Source organism: Melospiza melodia, chromosome 11 (assembly GCF_035770615.1).
Source record: "Melospiza melodia melodia isolate bMelMel2 chromosome 11, bMelMel2.pri, whole genome shotgun sequence".
NCBI lineage: Eukaryota > Metazoa > Chordata > Aves > Passeriformes > Passerellidae > Melospiza > Melospiza melodia.
In genome coordinates this window covers 25,835,739-25,855,442 of record NC_086204.1, presented here as the reverse complement: position 1 = coordinate 25,855,442, position 19,704 = coordinate 25,835,739, and the positions used below count along the sequence as shown (strand labels likewise).

The 19,704-nt window shown below is 43.7% G+C and overlaps 1 protein-coding gene across 2 annotated transcripts in view; it reads left to right on the top strand.

The window, feature by feature from the left end:
- The first annotated feature begins 6,358 nt into the window (after positions 1 to 6,358).
- Positions 6,359 to 19,704, top strand: part of RAB3B (RAB3B, member RAS oncogene family) — a 53,336-nt gene continuing 39,990 nt past the window's right edge. The window contains exons 1-3 of one of the 2 annotated variants that reach the window (XM_063166105.1): positions 6,376 to 6,484; positions 11,260 to 11,340; positions 16,450 to 16,677. In XM_063166105.1, the coding sequence (XP_063022175.1) occupies positions 11,320 to 11,340; positions 16,450 to 16,677 (249 nt within the window). In that variant the 5' untranslated portion in view covers positions 6,376 to 6,484; positions 11,260 to 11,319. Of the gene's footprint in view, positions 6,485 to 11,259; positions 11,341 to 16,449; positions 16,678 to 19,704 lie in introns of both variants that reach the window. The other variant, XM_063166106.1, reaches the window with a different exon arrangement.

The following is a 19,704-nucleotide window of genomic DNA, read 5'->3' as shown; positions in this document are numbered from 1 at the left end:
TTCTACAGATACTTATTGAGGAGCCATCTGAGGACATTAAGTGGGGAAAATTGTTTATACAATAAACCCAACTTGTCTACTGAATCAATTTTTACTGTTCAGCAGCATTAGGAATTCTACTTTCCAGACCAGTCTGTCTAAGAAATTTTAGGCAATAAAACTTAACTGGGTACTAAAAGACAAGGACTCAGTGGAATTAATGGAATTATTGCACATTGCAATTACCCTGCTCAGCTGCTAATAGATACTCTACAGGCTTTATCCTCTGCTTCTCTTGCAAATTGTCTAGTAAATTAGCAAAGGAATTGAACTCAGCTGCTACTCTCAAGTCATATGAACCTCAAAGTAAATCTATATAAGCCTTAAAAAAGGATTTGTGTTGTGCAAAATATTCCCTTTTTTTTCCCCCAGCTCTATCCATTGAGCAAATAAAAAATAGATCCTATCTGATGCTCAATTTATTTAGAGCTTTACATTGACATAACTAAAAAATCATTGCTATGGCTTTTTTACTTGCCAGCAGGGGGAGGACTCTGTGTGTTCATCTGGGAAAGGATTCAACAAATCATAATTAAAAAGCAATCTCTGATGCAAATTAGCAGGGTGCACCTCTGTGAGTTTCCATGCATGACTTTGCAGCAGCTCTGCCCTGCTCTTATCTCTCAGGGAAGCTGCAGCCTGTGGGATGATGTGCATGAAGTGTTTCTTTCTTTGCAAAATGCTCTGATGCCTGAAGCAATGTGGCCTCAAAGTAGTTTTTAGAAACTTCTTCATCCACAGACATCTCTCTTCAGTGGCAGGGATGGGCAATGTGCTTTATTCTTTACATTTAAGACCACCCTGATTCAAAATTATCCTCCTTCACATCTTCTCTGACACAGCTCCTCTCCTTAGCCCTTCATGCCTTCCAGACTTGGTACTTTGGAAGGAAAAACTTATTTCATGACCCTTTTTCCTTTGTTCTTCAGCTGCCTCCTTTCTCTGCAATCCTTTCTACCCCCTGTATGTTCAGACAGGGTGAGCTGGTACAGCTTCCCCATCCTCTCCTCCATTTGCTCTTTTCTAGAGCACACTTTTGTCCCCTGTAGCAGGATGGAGCTTGGCTCTTGCTGCCCTGCTTCTAGCTGGGGTATCAGCAGAATATGATTAATGTGCTTTCACAGTTTGATTTCTAGGGACAGCTGGTTACCTTGTGTAAAAGCTATTTTCACATCTCTGGATTACAGGGCAAACCTACTTTTGATGTTAAGTCACTTAAGTATTTTTCTCTTTTCTACCTGTTAGTTTTATACCTGGATATTTTTGTTACTATCTCCTTTACATCCTGCTTCTTCATGATCTTGATAAGATGGTACAGATGGTTGGCATTGTCTTCTGTGCAGAGGGATCCACCCAGCAATTGCTTTTTGTATGTTGTGTGAGTTTATACACAAACAAGTCCCCAGGGCTTAGAGGCTTGCAGGTCAGTGTTTCCTGTAGCTGTGTTTGAAGTTAATGACACTGCAGCACTGCTCAGAAACCAAGACCTCAGCTTAGTTTGCCCCCATCAGCTTTGTTTCTTGTGCTGCCCATCTGTGTGTGACTTGCAGTAACTTACATGATCAGTTCTTCAGATGCATTTAGAAATCCCCTTGGATTCTCAGCTTTTCCTCCTTCTATGGTGATAAAAAACCCCAAGACACTTCAAAATTCTTAGTACAGACCCAGCAAATTGCCAGGCTGAATTAATCTCTTGTAAATAAACATGCTGTCAGTTCTCTTTCTTCCAGAAACAACCTACAGAGGAAAAACATCCCAAAGTTAATTAGGGAGTGCCTGGATTGCAGCTCCCATCTGGCTGCCTGGGAGCAGAGGTTGCTTTGTGCACCTGAGGCTGGACAGGCTTTAAAGGAAGTTTCAGCTGGAGACTTGGGAAACCTCTCCTTTGCCATGTTAAGCAGCAGGGAACAAAACTGCAACAACCAAGAAAGCCTGCACGGCCAGAGTGTCCCATCTGTCATCCTGGCATGCTGAGTTTGGGAGTCATCTACTTCAAACACACTTTTGTCCCCGTGGCTGTCTGCCTGCCACCGTGTCTAGCCTGTATCAAACTGCTAATGAGCTTCATTCACTCAGAGCTCGTTTAGAGGCCTTTGTAATAAATAGCTCTGAAGTGAAATATTATTAAACCCCTTTGAATATGAGGTCATATTGGAGGTAATGAAACTTCTCTTAACTTTTGTTAAGAGGAGAGGTATTTGCATTTATGTTATGCTGTGATATTTATTTGCAGCTGACCTGGTATTGTGCCTGCTTGGGTTTGCCCAGCCAGGAGAACACTCCAGGGCTACTCCTTGACAACCGTCGCTACAGGTGGCTCCAAACTTGAGGCCTGAGGATAGAGATTCAGAAAGCAATAAAGATGGAATTACTCTGAGCAGAGCTCTCTCCAGAGAGTGGGATGAAAAGGGGAAGTCACTGCAAATCCATGCTCATTTCACAGACAGCAAAGCCAAAGATGGGGTTTCTCTAAAAGGTTGCATCCCCTTCCCAGACAGCTGTGTAAGTTGTCTTTGGCACTGGCTGGAGAGGGAAGGTTGCTGCCTGGAGGAAACCAGGAAACAATAATCAAGGTCTGTCGAAATGTTAAACGTCACTTTGTCTCTAAACTATTTGGCATATTAACCCATTCCCCCTTCCCTCCTTGAAGAAACAGGTGCTGATTTGTTAAGCAGTTAGTCAAATAATCTCAGTTTGCTTTTCCCCTCAAGGTTTGTCTAGAGCAAGGTGTGGCTGTGCACAGTTCCCAGGCCTGCCATTGTCCAGGGAGCACCACTCCTGCCACTGCAGCACCAATCTGGTGCCACCACGTCAGCACCATCCAAGGAGGAGGAATCTTCAGTGACAAGTGCCAGCCAGCCCCTGTGACCTGTCACAGGGAGTGGCAACAGTGACCAAAGCTCGAGTGACCCTCTCCAAGCTGTGAAAAATGTCATGGCACCATTTTGTGATGGTGAAATCTGCAGTAAGTTCCTTTGATTATGGACAAAAAAAAAAAAAAAAAAAAAAAAAAAAAAAAAAAAAAAAAAAGAGACCCCAAACTGCTCTGCTCACAACTGTGCTGGAAGCAGGGACTGGCTGACCTGTGCTTGCAGCATTCCAGCTTCTGACTCAGAGCAGTGAGAGAGGCTGTCACACACCACCCGTGCTGGCTCTCATCCCAGCACGGGGCACAGCATCAGGAAAAGTGCAGGGAGCAGCCAGGATGTGGGACAGGCAGGGAGGGGGGAGCAGGCAGGTACAGCCTGCCCATGGGATCTCAAATGGGTGGGTGCTTCTCCCGTGCTCTGTTTGCCTCCAGCCAACACAGGAATCTCCTCCAGCCAACACAGGAATCTCCTCCTCCATTCCCTTGTCTCTGTTGTGATGTGGGGAGTTCCTAGAGTTTGCACCCTCTCAAAAGGTCATGATCCCATTGTTACCACTGCAAGCCAGGGCAAAGGAGGAGCTGGAGCAGAACTGAAGGGGCAGCAGTCTGTGGATTGAGTTTGGCTAAGGCTGTAGGTAACTGGCTGCTGATTAGAGTTTATTTGCTAATGTACACTCATTTTGGGACCATTTTGCACATGCACAGCATGAAATAGGTAGATGTGCTGCAGAAATATTAATTGATAAGAACTGCAGATGTGCTCTCTGCTTTTTGAGAGTGCTTCAGGTCACAACATGACATGCTGTGCATGAAATAAGCTGCACTGGCAGCACAGTCAAATTTGGATGTCACTTGATTGTGCTGTTTCTGATATTATGAACAGTATTCAAAGAGCCATTTGTGAGGATTTGGATGCATTAGCCCTGTTAAAGGGAATGAAATTTGCACACATCCTGGGGACACAGCATGGGCCTTACATGCTTTTTATTCCACACTGGAGAAGAACCTGGGTGAGTGCTGCCTATTGAAACAAGGAGGATTTTGTTTGTGGGTGTCCTGTTTTTACCTGGCTCCCCTGACAACAGCTGATTTAACTGTTTCGGTGCTGCTCTTGCTTTAATAAATCAATCCATAAATTGATAAATTAATTTTTTCAAACTCCCTTTTTAGAAAAGATTAAATTTGTTTCTTCCGATCAATTGCACTGTGAGAGGATGGAGTGTTTTGAATTTAAAATGTTGAGAGAGCAGTGGAGTATGTATGTTGTGCTTGATAAATGTGCTCTCCTGACTGCTGGGAGAGAGTGAGATAGATCCACATGTCAGAAAACAAGATAAAGCACAGCATCTGCTCTTCCACCTCCGTGCGCTTGTGGGAGTTCTTTCCTGTTTCCTTATTTCCCCATCTATAAATCTAAAATAACAAAGACCTCCCCCACTGGAAGTGGTATCAGCAATTCATGACCACACAACATTAAAACCTGGCAGGGAAGTGCACTAGGAGAGCAAAAATTATTCACTCCATAAATTATAGAACCATGTCTAAACAAGGTGATAGACAGCAAAAATCACTATATATTCTCCTATTCTCCTGTCTCCTAATTACCTGGGTGCCTTCTTTTGGTACCCCTGACTAAGAAAGGGCTTGTAGGTAAACACTGGCATTTCAGGGGTGGCATGAAGTCTAAAAAAGCCTTTGGAAATTATGATTGAACAGTGGCTCTGCACTTGTGCCTGTGTTTTTGGGGTGTCAAATCAGGTGATCACTGCCAGATGCCCAAGTGAGCCTTGGCCGTGGTGTGTCCTTTGCATCAAAGGTGCAGGTGTGTTCCCATGACCATTTCCACTCTGTGTTGGTGCTTTATAGGGCTGTGGGATCACAATGGTTTTCTAGACTGAGCATCAGTCAGCAGACTGAGAAAAGAGCTCTACCCATGCTGGGCTGATGAGAAGTCAGGTTTTGGCAGAGATCAATCACCCCAGAGCAACAAGAGGATTGCAAGGAGCAGGAAAGATTTTTTTAGGTGTCAAGCCTGCTAGGCTGTCTTTGAAATACTTGTTGTAATGAGTTTGGGATTTTGTTACTTTGTTGATTATTTCTAGTTGCCTACACAAGGCTGTTATTTTGCTTAAAGCTTAAATCAGGGCCTGATTTATATAACAGTAATTTTAGCTGGGGTTTTGATGGCAAATACACATTTTCATTCTAGATGGGGGTAGAAAATTACTCTGATGTTGGGTAGAATTGTCCCGTGGGCCACCTGGCAGATAGCTCTGACTTGAGTAAAATGGAGAAGCTGTATGAAATCTCTGATCTGCAGAGAGAAGAGGTGCTCCTTAAGGCTGCTCAGCATCTCTCCTGTGATTGTTCCTAAAATGTTCACCTTAGCTATATGCTAGTCATACAGTACTACTGAGCTCCCTGGCTTTCTACACTCCCATGACACTGGTAACTAGTCAACTGCCCTGGACAAAAGGTAGCAATAAATCAATTGTCAGATTCCTCTAAAGTGAGTGAACTGTTATAAAGCTCAGGCTGCTCCAAGGGCTGGTTGACCTATGAGCCAGTCTGAAGATCAGAGCTGAGGATCAGATGCTGAAGATCACCAGATGTGCAAAAAGCTTTTACAAGGGGACAAATTTGTTCCTGTGCTGTGTGGGCAGTGTCCGAGCCGAGTCCAAGTGCTGCACATCAAACAAAAGGCACAATGAGACTGAGAAGAAAGCAGCAGTGCTCTGGAGGACATAGCAGGGTGAAAAGACATCTGCACCCCCAAGTTTTAGGGGTTTGAGTGCAGAGGTACTGCCTGAAGGCAGAAACCCTGCAAATCCAGTACCTTTGAGCACCTCCTGCTCTGCCTCCCCTCACAAGGAGCCCTCTCCTGGGGCCCAACAAGACCTTGTGTTTGTGCTGAGGCACTTGCTTAAATCCTGCCATCTGTGCCGATTGTTAGGGAAGCACCTTCTTAGTTATGTCACACATAATGTTTAATATGTTTTTAAAAACCCAATATTTTGTTCATTCTGTCCAGGGCATCATGTTCAAAGGCTGTTTTGGTTTCCTGGAGAGGAACAGACCACAGTCAAGTGTCTCTGAGGTCTAAAAGGTTTTAAAGCTAAGAGGGTCCACCACAACCTCTTCATCAGCGCTCTTTCATGTGAACGACTTAGATCGCAGCCCCTGCCTCAATTCCTGTCTCCTCACCAGGAGGAATGTAGCGCCTGGTGTCACATCGGCCATCACTAGGCTTCAGAGTTAACAGTGTTACTGATGACAATCCCAGCCCGTGCGGAAAGCGCGGTAAGAACGGCAAGTTCGGCTCGTACCCGGGACGTTTGCCGAGCCCGCGGGGGCTCCTGAGGCGATTGCCATTCCCGCGCTCCCCGCGGGCCCCCGCCCCGCCCCGCCGCGCTCCGCCCCCGGGGCCGCCCCAGGTACCGGCGGGGGGGCGGCTCCCGCCACGCGAGCAGCGGCCGCGGGACCGCTCGCCTCAGCTCGCTTCAGTTCAGTTCGGCTCTGCTCGGCTCGGTTTGCTTCCGCTCAGCTCGGCTCAACGCCGCCGCTCCTCCGCCGCAGGTAAGAGCCGCGGCTTCTCTGAGGGAGCTCCTCCCGCGCCGTCGGGGCTGCTTCGCCTCGAAGGTGGCGGGGAAGGGGCTGGCGGTGTTCCGCACCTCATGTCCCCATCCGGGACCCACAAACTTCTCCTGCCCTCCTCGTCCCGGGCTCCGCGGGACGGCAAGCAGGAGGTGCCCGGCGGGTGAGCTCCGTGCCCCGAGGTGTGGTGTAACGGGCAGCCCTCGGGAGCGGCGGGGCGGAGAGGGCAACAGCAGTTCCATCTCTAAAATAAACATATCCCAGCAACGAGAGGCGATATAATATTGCCTTATCAGTAAAATACCCTCAGCCTCGCGGGAGGGGGGAGAGCGGAGAGCGGGGCCTTCCCGGCTGTTCCCCAGCTGGTGCGTAACCCGCCCGTTCCCGTCACCCTGGGCCGTGCCCGGCTCGGGGAGAGGGAACGGGGAACAGGTGACAAGAACCGAAGTGTTGGGAATGGAGCACTGCCGGAATCGCGGCGCTGCTGTCGTCGTGGCTGCTCGGGCAGGGCACGGACCCGCTGCTGCCTCACAGCCCGCCCCAGCCGGCGGAGCGGACTTGCCCGCGCCCACCCTGCCCGTATAGCCCCGGGCAGCGCGCCCACCGCACCGAACCAAACGGATCCATCTTCTAATTCAGTTCATAAAAAGTACAAACTCTCCAGTTTGTCCGGTTTATGCTGTGCAAAACGCATGTGGTATTTTATTTTTCTTTTTGCCCCGCATTCTGGGACGACGCGTTGGTTTGTTTCCCCGCTGTTTTGTTTCTTGCCCGCCGCCCGGCAGCGCCGCTGGTGTGCGCGGTAACAGCGGCCGGGGGCACCGCAGCGGCATCGCCAGCACCGGCACCGGCGGCTCCACCTCCCCTGCCTCCCCAGGCTCGGTCTCCACGCTGTCCTTTCCTTCTTACAAGCTTGTGGGCTTGTGCAGTGCATCAGGTTGATCTGACCTATGTGTAACTTGTCAAAAAAGGAAAAAAAAAAAAAAAAAAACAAACCGAGGGGGACTAATTTTAACGTGGATTTTTCCATGTCCTGAGACAACATGACCGTCGTCTCTGAACATGGTTCTGTGAAATTCTTTGGTGGCAAATCTGGTTTTGACTTCTCCTGTTTTGTTTCTCATCACTTATTCCTCACCCAGTGCTGCACTCTCAGTTGCGCAAATAATAGTTTGCAGGGCTTAAGAGTTGCCTGGATTAGCTCTGGGTTCAAATAACATTCTCTTGTGAACGTATTTTTTTTCCCCCTCCAAAGGTAAAAATGTCGCTGGAACTATAATTTTGATCTGTGTGTTTGTAACTGTACTCAGATCATGGGAGCACTGGTATTGGGTTATAGAGGGTACAAAATTGAATCCATACACTTCTGTATGGAAGTGTGTAACTAAAAGGCTTTTATTTCCTGTTATTTGTGCTTGCTATCCTGGAGGTGGTTGTATATGCATTTACTGGGACTTCGCTGCCTTCAGGACAGTTTTATCAGAACAATTCATAGTGTAAGTCAGAAGAGAGACAAATAAACCCAATTAAAATCAAGATTCCTTTGCAATTTTGACAAAATCATGATGCCCTCTTTGCAGACCCAATATATTTTCAGGTGACAATGTGAGAAGACTTATCAGCTTTATGTTTTACTAGCAGTAGTTCTTGTGTGCAGCGAAGCAATGCAGTTAGTATTTGTTAACATGATGGTTGTTGTGTAGTAGTCATGTTAGCTGCGTAGTTCAGAGGTGGTTTTTCCTACCTTCATTCTCATATGTTTTCATGCAGCTCCAGATTAAAATGTGCAGGTCACAGCATCACAATTCAGGGTCTTGCATCATGCTGCCTGATTGTAGTTCCAGGGAAGGGCTCTCATGTCCCCTTTGCCCCCCAGTATTTTTTGTTACTGGTTTGGCTGAAGAAGTAGGGGTTTTTTGAGGCAGTTCTCAACGCTGAGAAATGTCCTAAACTGGTCATTTCAGGTATGCTTTTTGCTGTAAAAATGTATCTCGTGCTTCAGGTTCTGCGTATTTAGTGTGCCCCTGGAAATGTGCTTAGCTTAGTGCAGTAGTGTTTGATATTTGAAATAAGCAATAAGATTTATGTTTGGGAGTATTAGCTCATTAAAAAATGGGAAGTGTGAGGGTGCTTGTTCTAATCCCAGTTAGCAGGTGGCTTACTTTGCAGCATGGGAGAACATCATAGCATAGAGAAATGAATTAACTTATTCATCACAGATTTTCTGCTTGGAAGAGGAGCATTAACAGGCAGCAAATTAGACTTCTGCACTGCAGAGGCATCCTAAGCTGGCCCTGTCTCTGTGTGATTCTGGTTTGCAGGTGGTTTCTACAAGACAATACCAGCCTCTGGTCACTTGATTCGGTGAGGACAGCAGCTTGTTTTTACCTAAAAATGAAAGGTTTTAGACCCAGTGGTGCAGAAAAGTCTGTAACTGTGTCCTGCTCATTGATGGAAGGGTGTCTGCCTGAACCTGCTTATGGCCTCACTCTAGCTCCAGATAGGGTGAGTGCTACCACATGCCTGAACTTCCCTTATCTTCCACCACATGGTCGTGGCTTTCTCCATGGAGAGCTGTATCCCTCCAGAACATAGCTGTGCCCTGCCTTCCAGCTGGGCAAGGATCAGCAGGGACTTACTCACAGATTCATCTCGTGTGTTGCTCTGTGTGCTTTCATGTCACTGCTCCCTCAGTGTGTTCAGCAGTGAGGTGTGAGGAAGTGCTCCACCATTGCCAGTTCCTTCCTGAGAAAGAGAGGCAGGGCTGGAGATGCCATGAGGAGGGGGCTGAATTCCGGCTTTCTGCTGTCTCGGCCGTCGCTGCAGTGTTTGTGACAGGAAGGAAGGGCTTTGAGGAGGGTGAGTTTTGTAACAGCCCTCAGCCTCATCAGTGTGCGCTGGTCTCTGGGACAGGGCTGGGTTCGGGGCAGCCTCAGCTTGCAGTTCTGTAGAACTAGAAATTGGCTGGCTCCAGGATTCCTAAATTCAACAGAATATTCAGGGAGTTGTGGAAATCTCTGCGTCCCCTCTTTAGGGCATAGGAAAGATAAAAATCTCCTCTTCCCTGCATCCTCTGGGAGAGAGCAGAGCTGGCTTCAGATTTTTTACTATTACATATTTTTCTGTGCATTTTCTGGAGTAGTGTGCTTGCCAACAGGAATGGAACCATGTGATAGTAAGAGAGTGGCAAACAACACTCATAGAAGAAAGTACAAAAGTGGAAACTAATATATCTTTATTTTTTGTTTGTTTGTTTTTGTTGCAATACTAAAAGGACTAATTCCTCCTTCCTGAGAATTTTATTCTGGCTCTAAAATGGGCTTTGAGGATGTTGAATGTTGTGCAGGAAATGGGAGAGGCATGGCTTGATGTTTGATTCAAGTAAATCTTTTTAACAGTCAAACCAAATGTCATTGTAAAGTTAGATGGCAAAAAAGTGGTACCTGCTGGTTCTTGACTCGTGTTCCACACCCAGCAAGTTCTTAAAAAATCTTTTAAAAGCTGTTTTTAAAGCCTGTGTTCCCAAATCTAAATGGGAATGAAAATAACCACTGACACTGCTTACAGGTTTTCATCCTTTAGTTGTTATGCATATATTGAACTTTTTTGTAGAACGCAAGTTCCAGAACAAATGCACTACAAGCATCTTCTTGTAAAGACTTCTGGACTCACTTATAAATGAATTCTATTAAAGCTGAAGCACTCAAGATGAAGAGCTCACATTTTTAAGATAATAAACATAGACTTTCTGTGTAGAGAGTTGAATTGTTTTTGTTCTAGATCTGTCAGTTGAGTGGCATTTAGATGACACCCCAAAGTCGAGTTCTGGGCAGTACTGAAGAGTGAGCCAGAGGCTGTCACAGGGAGCAGCTGTTGCAGAGGGCAGGGCTGTGAGAGCAGGAGGAAATGTAACTGAAAAATGTGCAATACTTTGAGCAACAGCAAGCTGCTGTGGTGCTGCCAAGAGAGGTGATTGTCAATTGTGTGGATCCTGAGGAGGGATTTGTGTCTGATCCAAATTCCGGCCTGGAGTGGGTGGCTGCAGCCTGTGACTTACGTAAGGTCTGAGTGTGCCCAGGTGCTGTGGCAGGCTCCACAAGGCAAGATAATGTAAGTCAGGATGACAAATGGTGCTGTACCCTGGCTTACTGGAGAGAAAATGCACCAGACACAAACTTGGCCTTTACATTGTATTAGCCATGAAAAAGAGAGCTGTGTTCTGTTATGTTTTTCTGCTCTAAATCTGGAATAATTATTACTTTGAAGCAGATATTTTTGTGTAGGTGTGCTCTAAGTTGCAGATGTCCTATTGCAGTTGTCTTTGCAGCATGGTAGACTTTGATCCAGGCTTTGTGCAAAACACCCTTGTGTACAGAGAGATTTCAGGTGCTTCTTGGTTCTGTTTGCTTTGCTGCCTTTCTTCAGGAAATGTGCAATGATTCCTATCCAAGGTTTTCTGTCCACTTGTGAGATTTATCCGGAACTTTAATTTTAGATTAGTAAAGATAATCTCCCTTTAATAAACTTTAAACTGCTGGCTTTGAATGTTTGCTGTTATCTTAATATCTGCTACTAACTCAAGCCCTGTTTCTGTTCTCTTTGTACACTGCAGGACTTTTCCTCTTTACCTTCAGTGGAGGAAGCTCAAACCTTGCACAACACTTTGTTCCAAAACCTAACCCCATTATTCCCTTACCTAATATTCTAATTATTCATCTTTACCATAATCATTGTAATCCTTTGCTTCTACATCGCAGGTTCAACAGTGTGACCACTCTCTTGATTCATATACTCACAGCAAAGCCTTCATCTCTCTCATGGATTATAGATCTAAATTGGTAACTATCACTTGCTTGCAATGTTTATTAGCACTTGTTAATTGCTCATACTCTGTTTTCTGCTTCTGATGAATCTCTCTCATGTAGAACAGCATTTATATAAGAGTCTCTAAGGTCACGGCCTTGTTTCCTTTATGAGCTTTATCCTTAGGACAGCACACATTGGCTCTAAAAAATTCCATTGTTTGGTAGAAATCTGGTTCAAAATGGAAATTCATTTCTGAAAAAGAAAACAGTATTTATTTTCCAATGACAGAGCACATAAAGGAGTGAATTTTTACAATAGAAAATTGACTTAGATGTGTAATTTGTGAACTAGATTATTTTTAACTTAAATGCACTTTTTGGGAAAAAAATACACAAGGTATTAATGCTTTTGAGAAGAAGTTATGTTGCACATTAGTAGCAACTCTCAGGGGTTACTGTAGAAATGAAAGGAGTGGTTTCACCCCATCCTCTAATTAAAGAAATGTGTGTTACTTGATGATGATGAAACAGTTAAACCATCACATTTAAATTGTTAGTGGTCCTAAATAGCATAAGACAAATATAGGAAATTACATTTTTGGCTTTAAAAATGAAGTCCATTAAAAGATGTTTTTATTGCTAGAACTGCCCAGAAGTTGTAATATAGAGAATACACAGGTTCATAACAAGTTGAATTTGCAAATGTGTCTTAGGGTATAGTTTGAAGTAGAAGTTGTTTCAGTGTGACCAGGTTTCATGGTTAGCTGGGATGACTGGAGCAGAAAAGGAGATTCTTTGCCAAATTCAGACTTCTTTCTCACACTGTTGTGAGAGAGAATGGGATGTGGAAACAGCATGTCAGTGAGCACACATGGTTGCTAATAAAGAGACAGGTGACCTTCCATGGTAATGGTTGGATTTCTTATTTCTTGTCTGTGAGAGGATAAAGAAGAACAGCTCTCCATTAGTTTGTAGCCATAACCATAAGGGCTGGCAACACTAAAAGTCAACCTTAGCCTTTTTTTCTGGCAATAAATAAATGGTGAGGTATATCAGTTAATTTCTAGCCAACACTTTAAGTTTGTCCTGAAGTTGGCTGTAGGCAAAAAATGTTTCAGAGCAGGGCTTACAGTGACCACTTTGTGTTGCTCTAGAAACCAGTTTGAGTCTTCACCATGATGCTGGTCACAAATTGAGCACAACTGAGTGGCTCCATCTATGTGACAGATTTCAGTGAGCACTAAAAACAGCAAAGGCTGGTTTCCCATGAAGGTGTCTTAGGGCAATTGGCTTTTTTTCTTTTAAAATTCATTAGACCAAAATAGAAGCTAAAGACAGGAGAGCCACTTTGACCCAGGAATATATTCTTTGGTGGCTAATAAGCTCTGATTAAGATTTTATTGCTTTAGAGCATTTGCAGCATCCTGCTCTTATGTGGTTTCTTTGTCTAATAAAAGATGAGCTCACACTGCAGGCTTTTTCCTCAGCAGGGAAATAATAAGGTATCTCAGAGCTACAAAACTGCCTGTTCCCACAAAACTAGTTGGAAGTGGCTGTGTTTGAGACCTTGCTCCCAAGAAGATTGTCAATATAAGTATGCTCTTAGCTACAAAAATAGGGGCTACCCAGGCAAAAAACTAAATGATGCAAGGTCTCACGCTGAAGTGTTCTCAAGGACAATCTGATAGCTTCTCCCTCTCCTGTGTAACAGGTTTTATGTCCTGTAGCAAAGTCTTTCCTGTGTAAGTATTTTATTGAGGATTAGTCCAAGAGAGTGAAAATGGAGCAGTGGAGATACTCTCCTTTGCCCTGTGTGTGGCAGCTGTGTTTGACCTGGTCTCCTGTAACAGAGCTCTCTTGGGCTGTGTGTTTGTGTGAAACAGCAGAGATGCTGCTCTGTTTGGAGCCATCCTAAAGGAGCATCTGTGGCTGTGTGCCCAGGGAGCAGGGGTTATGCCAGCTGAATGAATGGCCTTGGGCCAAGGAGGGAGGACAGTCCCCTGGCAGCAATGGCTGTGTGAGCCTGCAGGTGGTTTGCACAGGAGCTGCCTGGCCTCAGTGTTGTCTCCATTTCCCTGTGCTGCAGAATCTCCTCCAGGTGCAGAGGGCTGCAGGAGATGTGATTTTGTGGACCTTTCTCTCAGTAGCATAGCAACTGCCACCACTTCCCACTGCTCCGTCCCCTCTGCTTGGCTCCCTGAGCTGAACCAACTTTCCAAGCAGTCCTGCAAAACAGGAGAAGCTGTAGGAGGATTTATTTTTAACTGGGATCTCTGTGTTCTCTGAACCACCTCTCTGTGGGGTCCTCAGGGCTGACATGACTGGGGAGTGCTTGGAGCAGGAGTGAGACAACAGGTGGGGAAGAGGAAGGGAGGGGAGGAGCACCAGGGGGAAGGTCTGCTGTTCCCTGGCTTTGGGATTCAAGCACCAATTCAGGAGCAGCTCTGCAAACACTTCCAGCCCAAGTGCTGGTAGAGCACAGCTTCAGTAATGATCTGCCATCAGAGGGATAATCAGAAATTAGTATGAAAGTCCTTTCAGTTTCACTCTATTCACTAGAGGGGAAAGGGAAAAGTGAAATTTAAGCAAGGGGATGGAGTTTTCTTTAAAATTTCTGTGCTCTGTCTGCCTCTGGTGATTCAAGACGCTGACCTGCAGCATCTTCAGCCAGCACAGAGGCCAGCGAGGGCTGTGCTTCTATGACAACAGCCCCACGTTCTGGACAAGCATCATTTGATCTTTTTCTCTGTGTTGTGCTTCTAACAAAGCTGCTCAAGCTGGCCACATTCTGTAATTGCTTTTTCAGCTGAGATCTGAAAGTCACATTTGTAGCCAGGTACAATTCTGATTAGAGCAATCTAGGAGGGTTAATAGGGGCAGCAGTGCTTCAGTTACAGGCTCACCTTGGAGTGTGTGGATGGGTTCTGAGCAGGCAGGGGTACAAAGAAGATTCTGATTCCTGTATGATTAGTACAATACCTTTGTTAAAGGTCTGCCTCTGAATCTGTAAAAGACCAGGCTTCAAATGATGAAAGTTTCTCACTGTTTTGAGCCTGTGTGAGCGGAATGGAGAAGTAGAGATTTTAATTATTTTTTTCCTCTTTAGCAAGTGCACAAGTATTGTCAATGCAGAGATTATAAATGAAATTACTCTCATTTGTACAGATTATGAGATGTGTATGGGGAAGATAGATGACTCAAATGGAAAATTTTCTGTCGTCCAGTGTGGTGATGGTACAAGTCAGCTAATCACCTGATTCATAATTTTTGCAGCTGAGATTTCTAAGGATAAGGAGGCAGTAAGTGCATTGGCCTGAGTGTCTGAATGGAAGTTAGTCAGATGTTGAATTCTTCATTTTAGAAATTCCTGCCATCAACCACAACACAAGGGTAGAAGAGCTGTTTTCTAATACACTAATGAGAAGAAAATTTGTGCTTGTGTTTTCTGGAGTGCTTGCAAAGGACTGTAGACTGACTGAAGAGCAGCTGAAGTTCAGAAGAGAGTTTATCAGAATTATGCTTGTATCCTACTGAGAAATACTTTTGGGAAGATTTTAATACATTCTGTGCAGCTGTTCACTATTGAGCTACTGATAAATTTCTTCAGAAACTGCCCTTGTGAATGCAGTCTGTGAACGAAATGTCTGCTGCACCAGCTCTTTTCTGTGTGAGAAGGTTGCATATGTTTAATCTGAGATAAACCATTGTGCACATTGCACTGAAGTTTAAACTGGGTTGCTTTTGGTTTCTTTCCCCTCTGCTGGAAATGTAAGTGAAGTTATCATCCCTATTTAAACTGCCTTGGGATAGCATTTTGGTTTAGAGTTGTGAATTTTGAGCTGTTTTTTTGGTTTTGTTGGGGTTTGTGGGGTGGTGGTGTTGTTGTTGCTGGTTTTTTTCAGTGAACGGGTGAAGGTGAGACTTGCTAAGAAGGGAGGCATTTGGGCACAGGCTGAGAGTAGATATTGGAGTGAGTTTTGTTCCCAAAGGTGCCTGTGAATTTGAGTTGAGGAGGAAATTAACTTCTGTGGATGCTGGGTGAAGGAGGCTTCTATCACTGCTTAGTGCCTTCTGACTGCACACGAGTAGCCCAGGCCCTGCTTTGCATAAGTAGCTGCTAATTAAACTTGTGCTGTCATTGCCCCAATTTGCAAACCTATAACTTGTTATAAGGAGCCAAGACCTTTGCTTATTTGATGTGTGGTAGTTTCAAACAGCATGAGAGATTAAAAGTGTGGTATATCTGTTAAAAGGTGAAGTTTCTGTTTGCTCCTCAGTAGTAATTTGGTTTGTGTGGTTGTGTTCTGTACAACCAGAGGTGAAAAGTCAGAGTCTTACCTCCTCTCACCAGCTGTCTGAGCTGCACACATTGGAGCATTCAGGGCTGCTCATGGCCCTTAATGATTCGTATTCTGCTGTTGTTTTTTTGTTTCTGAATCTAAAAGGGATAATTTATCCATTCCAAATGCTGTCTGTACCCCCATTGGAGCCCTCACGTTTTATACAGTCTTTATTCCAATTGCAGTCTTAAGAGTAGATAGGTGTTGGATGGATTCAAAGTTTCCAGCTGAAATTCCTGTTTTTTCATATTTTCCTATTTCCTTTCGTTTTTCTTCTGTAAATGTTGAGGGAGAGAACTTTTGTAAGGATAAAATGGTGGTGTTGCATGCACTAGAAATGTGGAATTTCCATAGAAGTAGTAAAACCAATTATTTAGGTTTATTTACCTTGGAGGCTGCTTGATGAGTTGCATGGTTGGATGCACTGTCAAAGATTTTAGTTCTTGGTTGCAGTTTATTGGAGCAACAGCAGTGGCACCCTGCCACTGGAGTAAAGAATGCTGTTTCCCCATGAGAATTTGAACAATCTGCAGTGGCCATCTGTTATTCTGTTAAATACAAAGCAGTGCAACAGGTGTATTTCTTGGGTTTGGAAGTGTTACCAGCACGAGTGAACAGTAAACAGGATTAAAGCCAGAATTTAAAAGAAGATTTCAAAGTGTGCTCCTCTTTAGTCAGCAGATATGGTGGTTATGACATTAGAAAGTGGAGAGATAACCCAAACATATGGCACACAGTTAGGGAATACAAATGCTGAACTGCTCTTAAATCTGTTCTTTTCCCACGTTTGTCATTTTCTTAGATGGCTTCAGTAACAGATGCCAGATTCAGGCAGAAGGATACTTCAGACCAAAATTTTGATTACATGTTCAAGCTCCTGATCATTGGCAACAGCAGTGTGGGTAAAACATCCTTCCTCTTCAGATACGCCGACGACACCTTCACTCCAGCCTTTGTGAGCACGGTGGGGATCGACTTCAAGGTGAAAACAGTTTACAGGAATGACAAGAGGGTGAAGCTGCAGATCTGGGTGAGTGCCAGCACTTTCAAAGATGCTTTATATTAATCCCAGCAGAGCTGTGATGGTAAAATGGGGCTTGTTTGGAAGTGGGTTTTTGGGTTGGTGTAGATTTTAGTTGTTCGTAAGTTGTGTGTGGCTGGGCCTTTGTGTCCCTGCAGTAAACTGAGGGAGTTCTCTTTGTGTCTGTCTCACTCCTAATGTGGTTTAAGGAGCTGCTCTGCATTTGAGTGAACTCTACACACAGCTCATACTATCATTTTATGGCCTCTACATGAGATATTTGTATCTTCCTGGAACTCATGTACCTGCTCAGCAGCCCATTTTCACCCAATTTCTGCCCCATCTAAGAGCTTAATCTTCTAATTGCTCTACACACACCTGATTTGTAATTCTTTAATAATTGCATTTAAATGTCAAGTTACAGTAATCACATCTGGGTTTTCTATTTATTGTGATGATCTTGAGTAGTGAGAATCTAAAATGACGTGCTTTTTTTTTGTACTACAACTACATGATTCATTTTATTTCTCTGTTGCTGGGTACAATGTAAAACAAATTATATAATAAAAGATCCTTTTCATGTTGTAAAGTCCTGACATTGAAACTAAGGTAGGTCACCTGATGTGAAATTGATTGAATTAATTTAGGGTTTTGGCAATAAAAATGTTTTTACTTCAGGCTCTATAAGCAACTAAAGATGATTTCCATTTAGTTGGCCTTTGTGAATTTTGGAATGTGAAATTTTCTAAGAATTTGTGTAGAAGCGAGACAGAAAACACCATAAAATATTAGAGTTTTTTCAAAGACATTGTGATTAAAGTGAATTAAGTAATAATCTTAATTAAATCTGTTTGAGGGCTTCTGGGCAAAAAGGGCTTTAATAACCTTAAACTTCTTTTGAAAAGAGATGTCAGGTGAATTCTTCAGAGGGTGCAGTCCACAGGACCTGTAATATTGGAGTTACCAACAACACTGTTGATTTAACATTTATTTTTAATAAAAGGTACACCTAAGTGTTGGACAGTTTCCAGAGTAACTTGTGTTCTGTTCTTTTCTTTTTTTGCATGGATCCCTGACATGAGTCATGATTCAAGGACCTTAACAAAACCACTGTGTGCCTCTATCAAAGCCACAGCATTTAAACATGTTTGTGTCCTGCCTGTCCTGAGATTATATTTGCCATTCAATGTGTTCTCCAGCGTACATGAAGTAATAGTGGGGTCCATTGCCATTCCAAAACTGTGGGTTCCTATGTGTGGGAAGAAAGAGTTTTCATACAATTGGTTTTTTAAAGTATTTATAGCTGCTCTTGAGTTTCTAGGAGTGTGGGACTCTGTGGCTCCATTAAACCCTTTGCTCTGACTTACAATTTTCCAGTTATGTTGACATTTTTTCAAATTATTTCTCCCTAAGCTTGGCATTAGGCCTTATCTGAATCAGATTTAATGTGAAAATAAGTGAAGGAGAAGGTACAAGTGTTTGACTTAACCACTTCAAATATTTTTCTAAAACCCAGAGAAAAGCACTTCTAGGAACCTGTGGTGTTCTCTTCTCCACAGACCCAGGGTTTTTTCAGTTCAGGGGTGCTTGTGGAGCTCTGAAGTGAGCGCAGCTGTGACACACTGGAGATGCTCAAGGGCTGTGCCAAATAACCTTGTTCTGTGCTCTGCAATCTCCAGGTGACAGGGGAGTTATTGCTGCTGTGCTGTCATCCAGAGGGATCCACCATCAGTGGGACTTCCTTTACACTGCCTGTTGCCTGTGTTGAACAGAAGAGCAGAATTTGGGTGCAAGACCCAAATTCTTGTGTTGTCTGAAAAATTCATGCTGCCTCAAGGGCCGAGCAGGTGCACGTACAGGCTGACAGCTGTGCCTGTGAATGTCTCTGGCCTGACTCCTGGTTTTGTTTCTCCAGCACAAGTTGATGAGCATTTTAAAGCCAAAGGTCTTGCCTTTGTGTCTGTGCTGAGTTTGAGGGAGTCTGTATTTTGTGAATCAGGGTTTGACAGGCTGTCACATGGAATGAGCAGAAGAATGCTCCTCTGTTTGATTGTGGTGTCATTCGTGGGCCTCTTGCTTTGTTGACATTAACGCCTCCATCACCCAAATTGATATTTTAATAATCAGTTGTGCTTGTGACTAAGCAGTCTGGGAAATGATCTGCTTTGAAAAGACTTGAAAGGAATATCTCTTTAGCTTGAGAGGAACAGGACATAGCAGAGATATTCATGATGTTTTTAAGGTAGAATGACAGCACTGCTGCTGCATATGGAAACAGTAAAATGGTTCAGAGAGGGGTTTATGAAATAATTTTTGTTGCCTTTTTCCCCCTTTCTTTGAAGAACTCCAAGATCAGTTGACTGTGTTTTAATTTCAGATATTTTCTGTCTTGTTTAGGAATGGTGGTGTTGTGCTAATAGAATAAATTAACTTTATTGAGAACATTTGTTTTGTAGTTGGATGAGACTTAGTAGTTTAATATCTAATTAAAAACCTTTATTACATAAATATATTCATATATTATATAGATATTTACATATCTACATAAATATAATTTTTGGATTAGATTTTTTTTAATGCCACTGCCATCTGTAATAATACTTTTATATAAAGCATCTTCCTTATGATTGGGTTGTAAGGAGCCAACTTATAATATCTCTCTGCATTTCTTGATGAATTTTGTATTCCCAGAGTTGCTAATTACTGTTTACTGGAGGAAAACTATTATATTTTCAGCTAGGTATGTTTTTTTATTATAAATAAATCTCAAAGGTAACATTATTATATTCTTAGCAAATGCAGACAGTTAATACTTAATGCAGAGTTCAGGTTGCCTAGCAGCTAGAGAGGGCCACTTTGTCCAGATCCACATGGAGGCAGGGTGAATGAATAAGAGTGATTTCAGTTTTAGGTAAGAGGAAGGTGAGATTTCTTTTTCTGCCTTCTGTGCGTTTGTGTGGCTGTTGCTGGTGGGGAATAATGGTGGTGAAAATGACAGCAGAGCTCCTGAGCAACGTGGCCTCAAGGGGAGCTGCT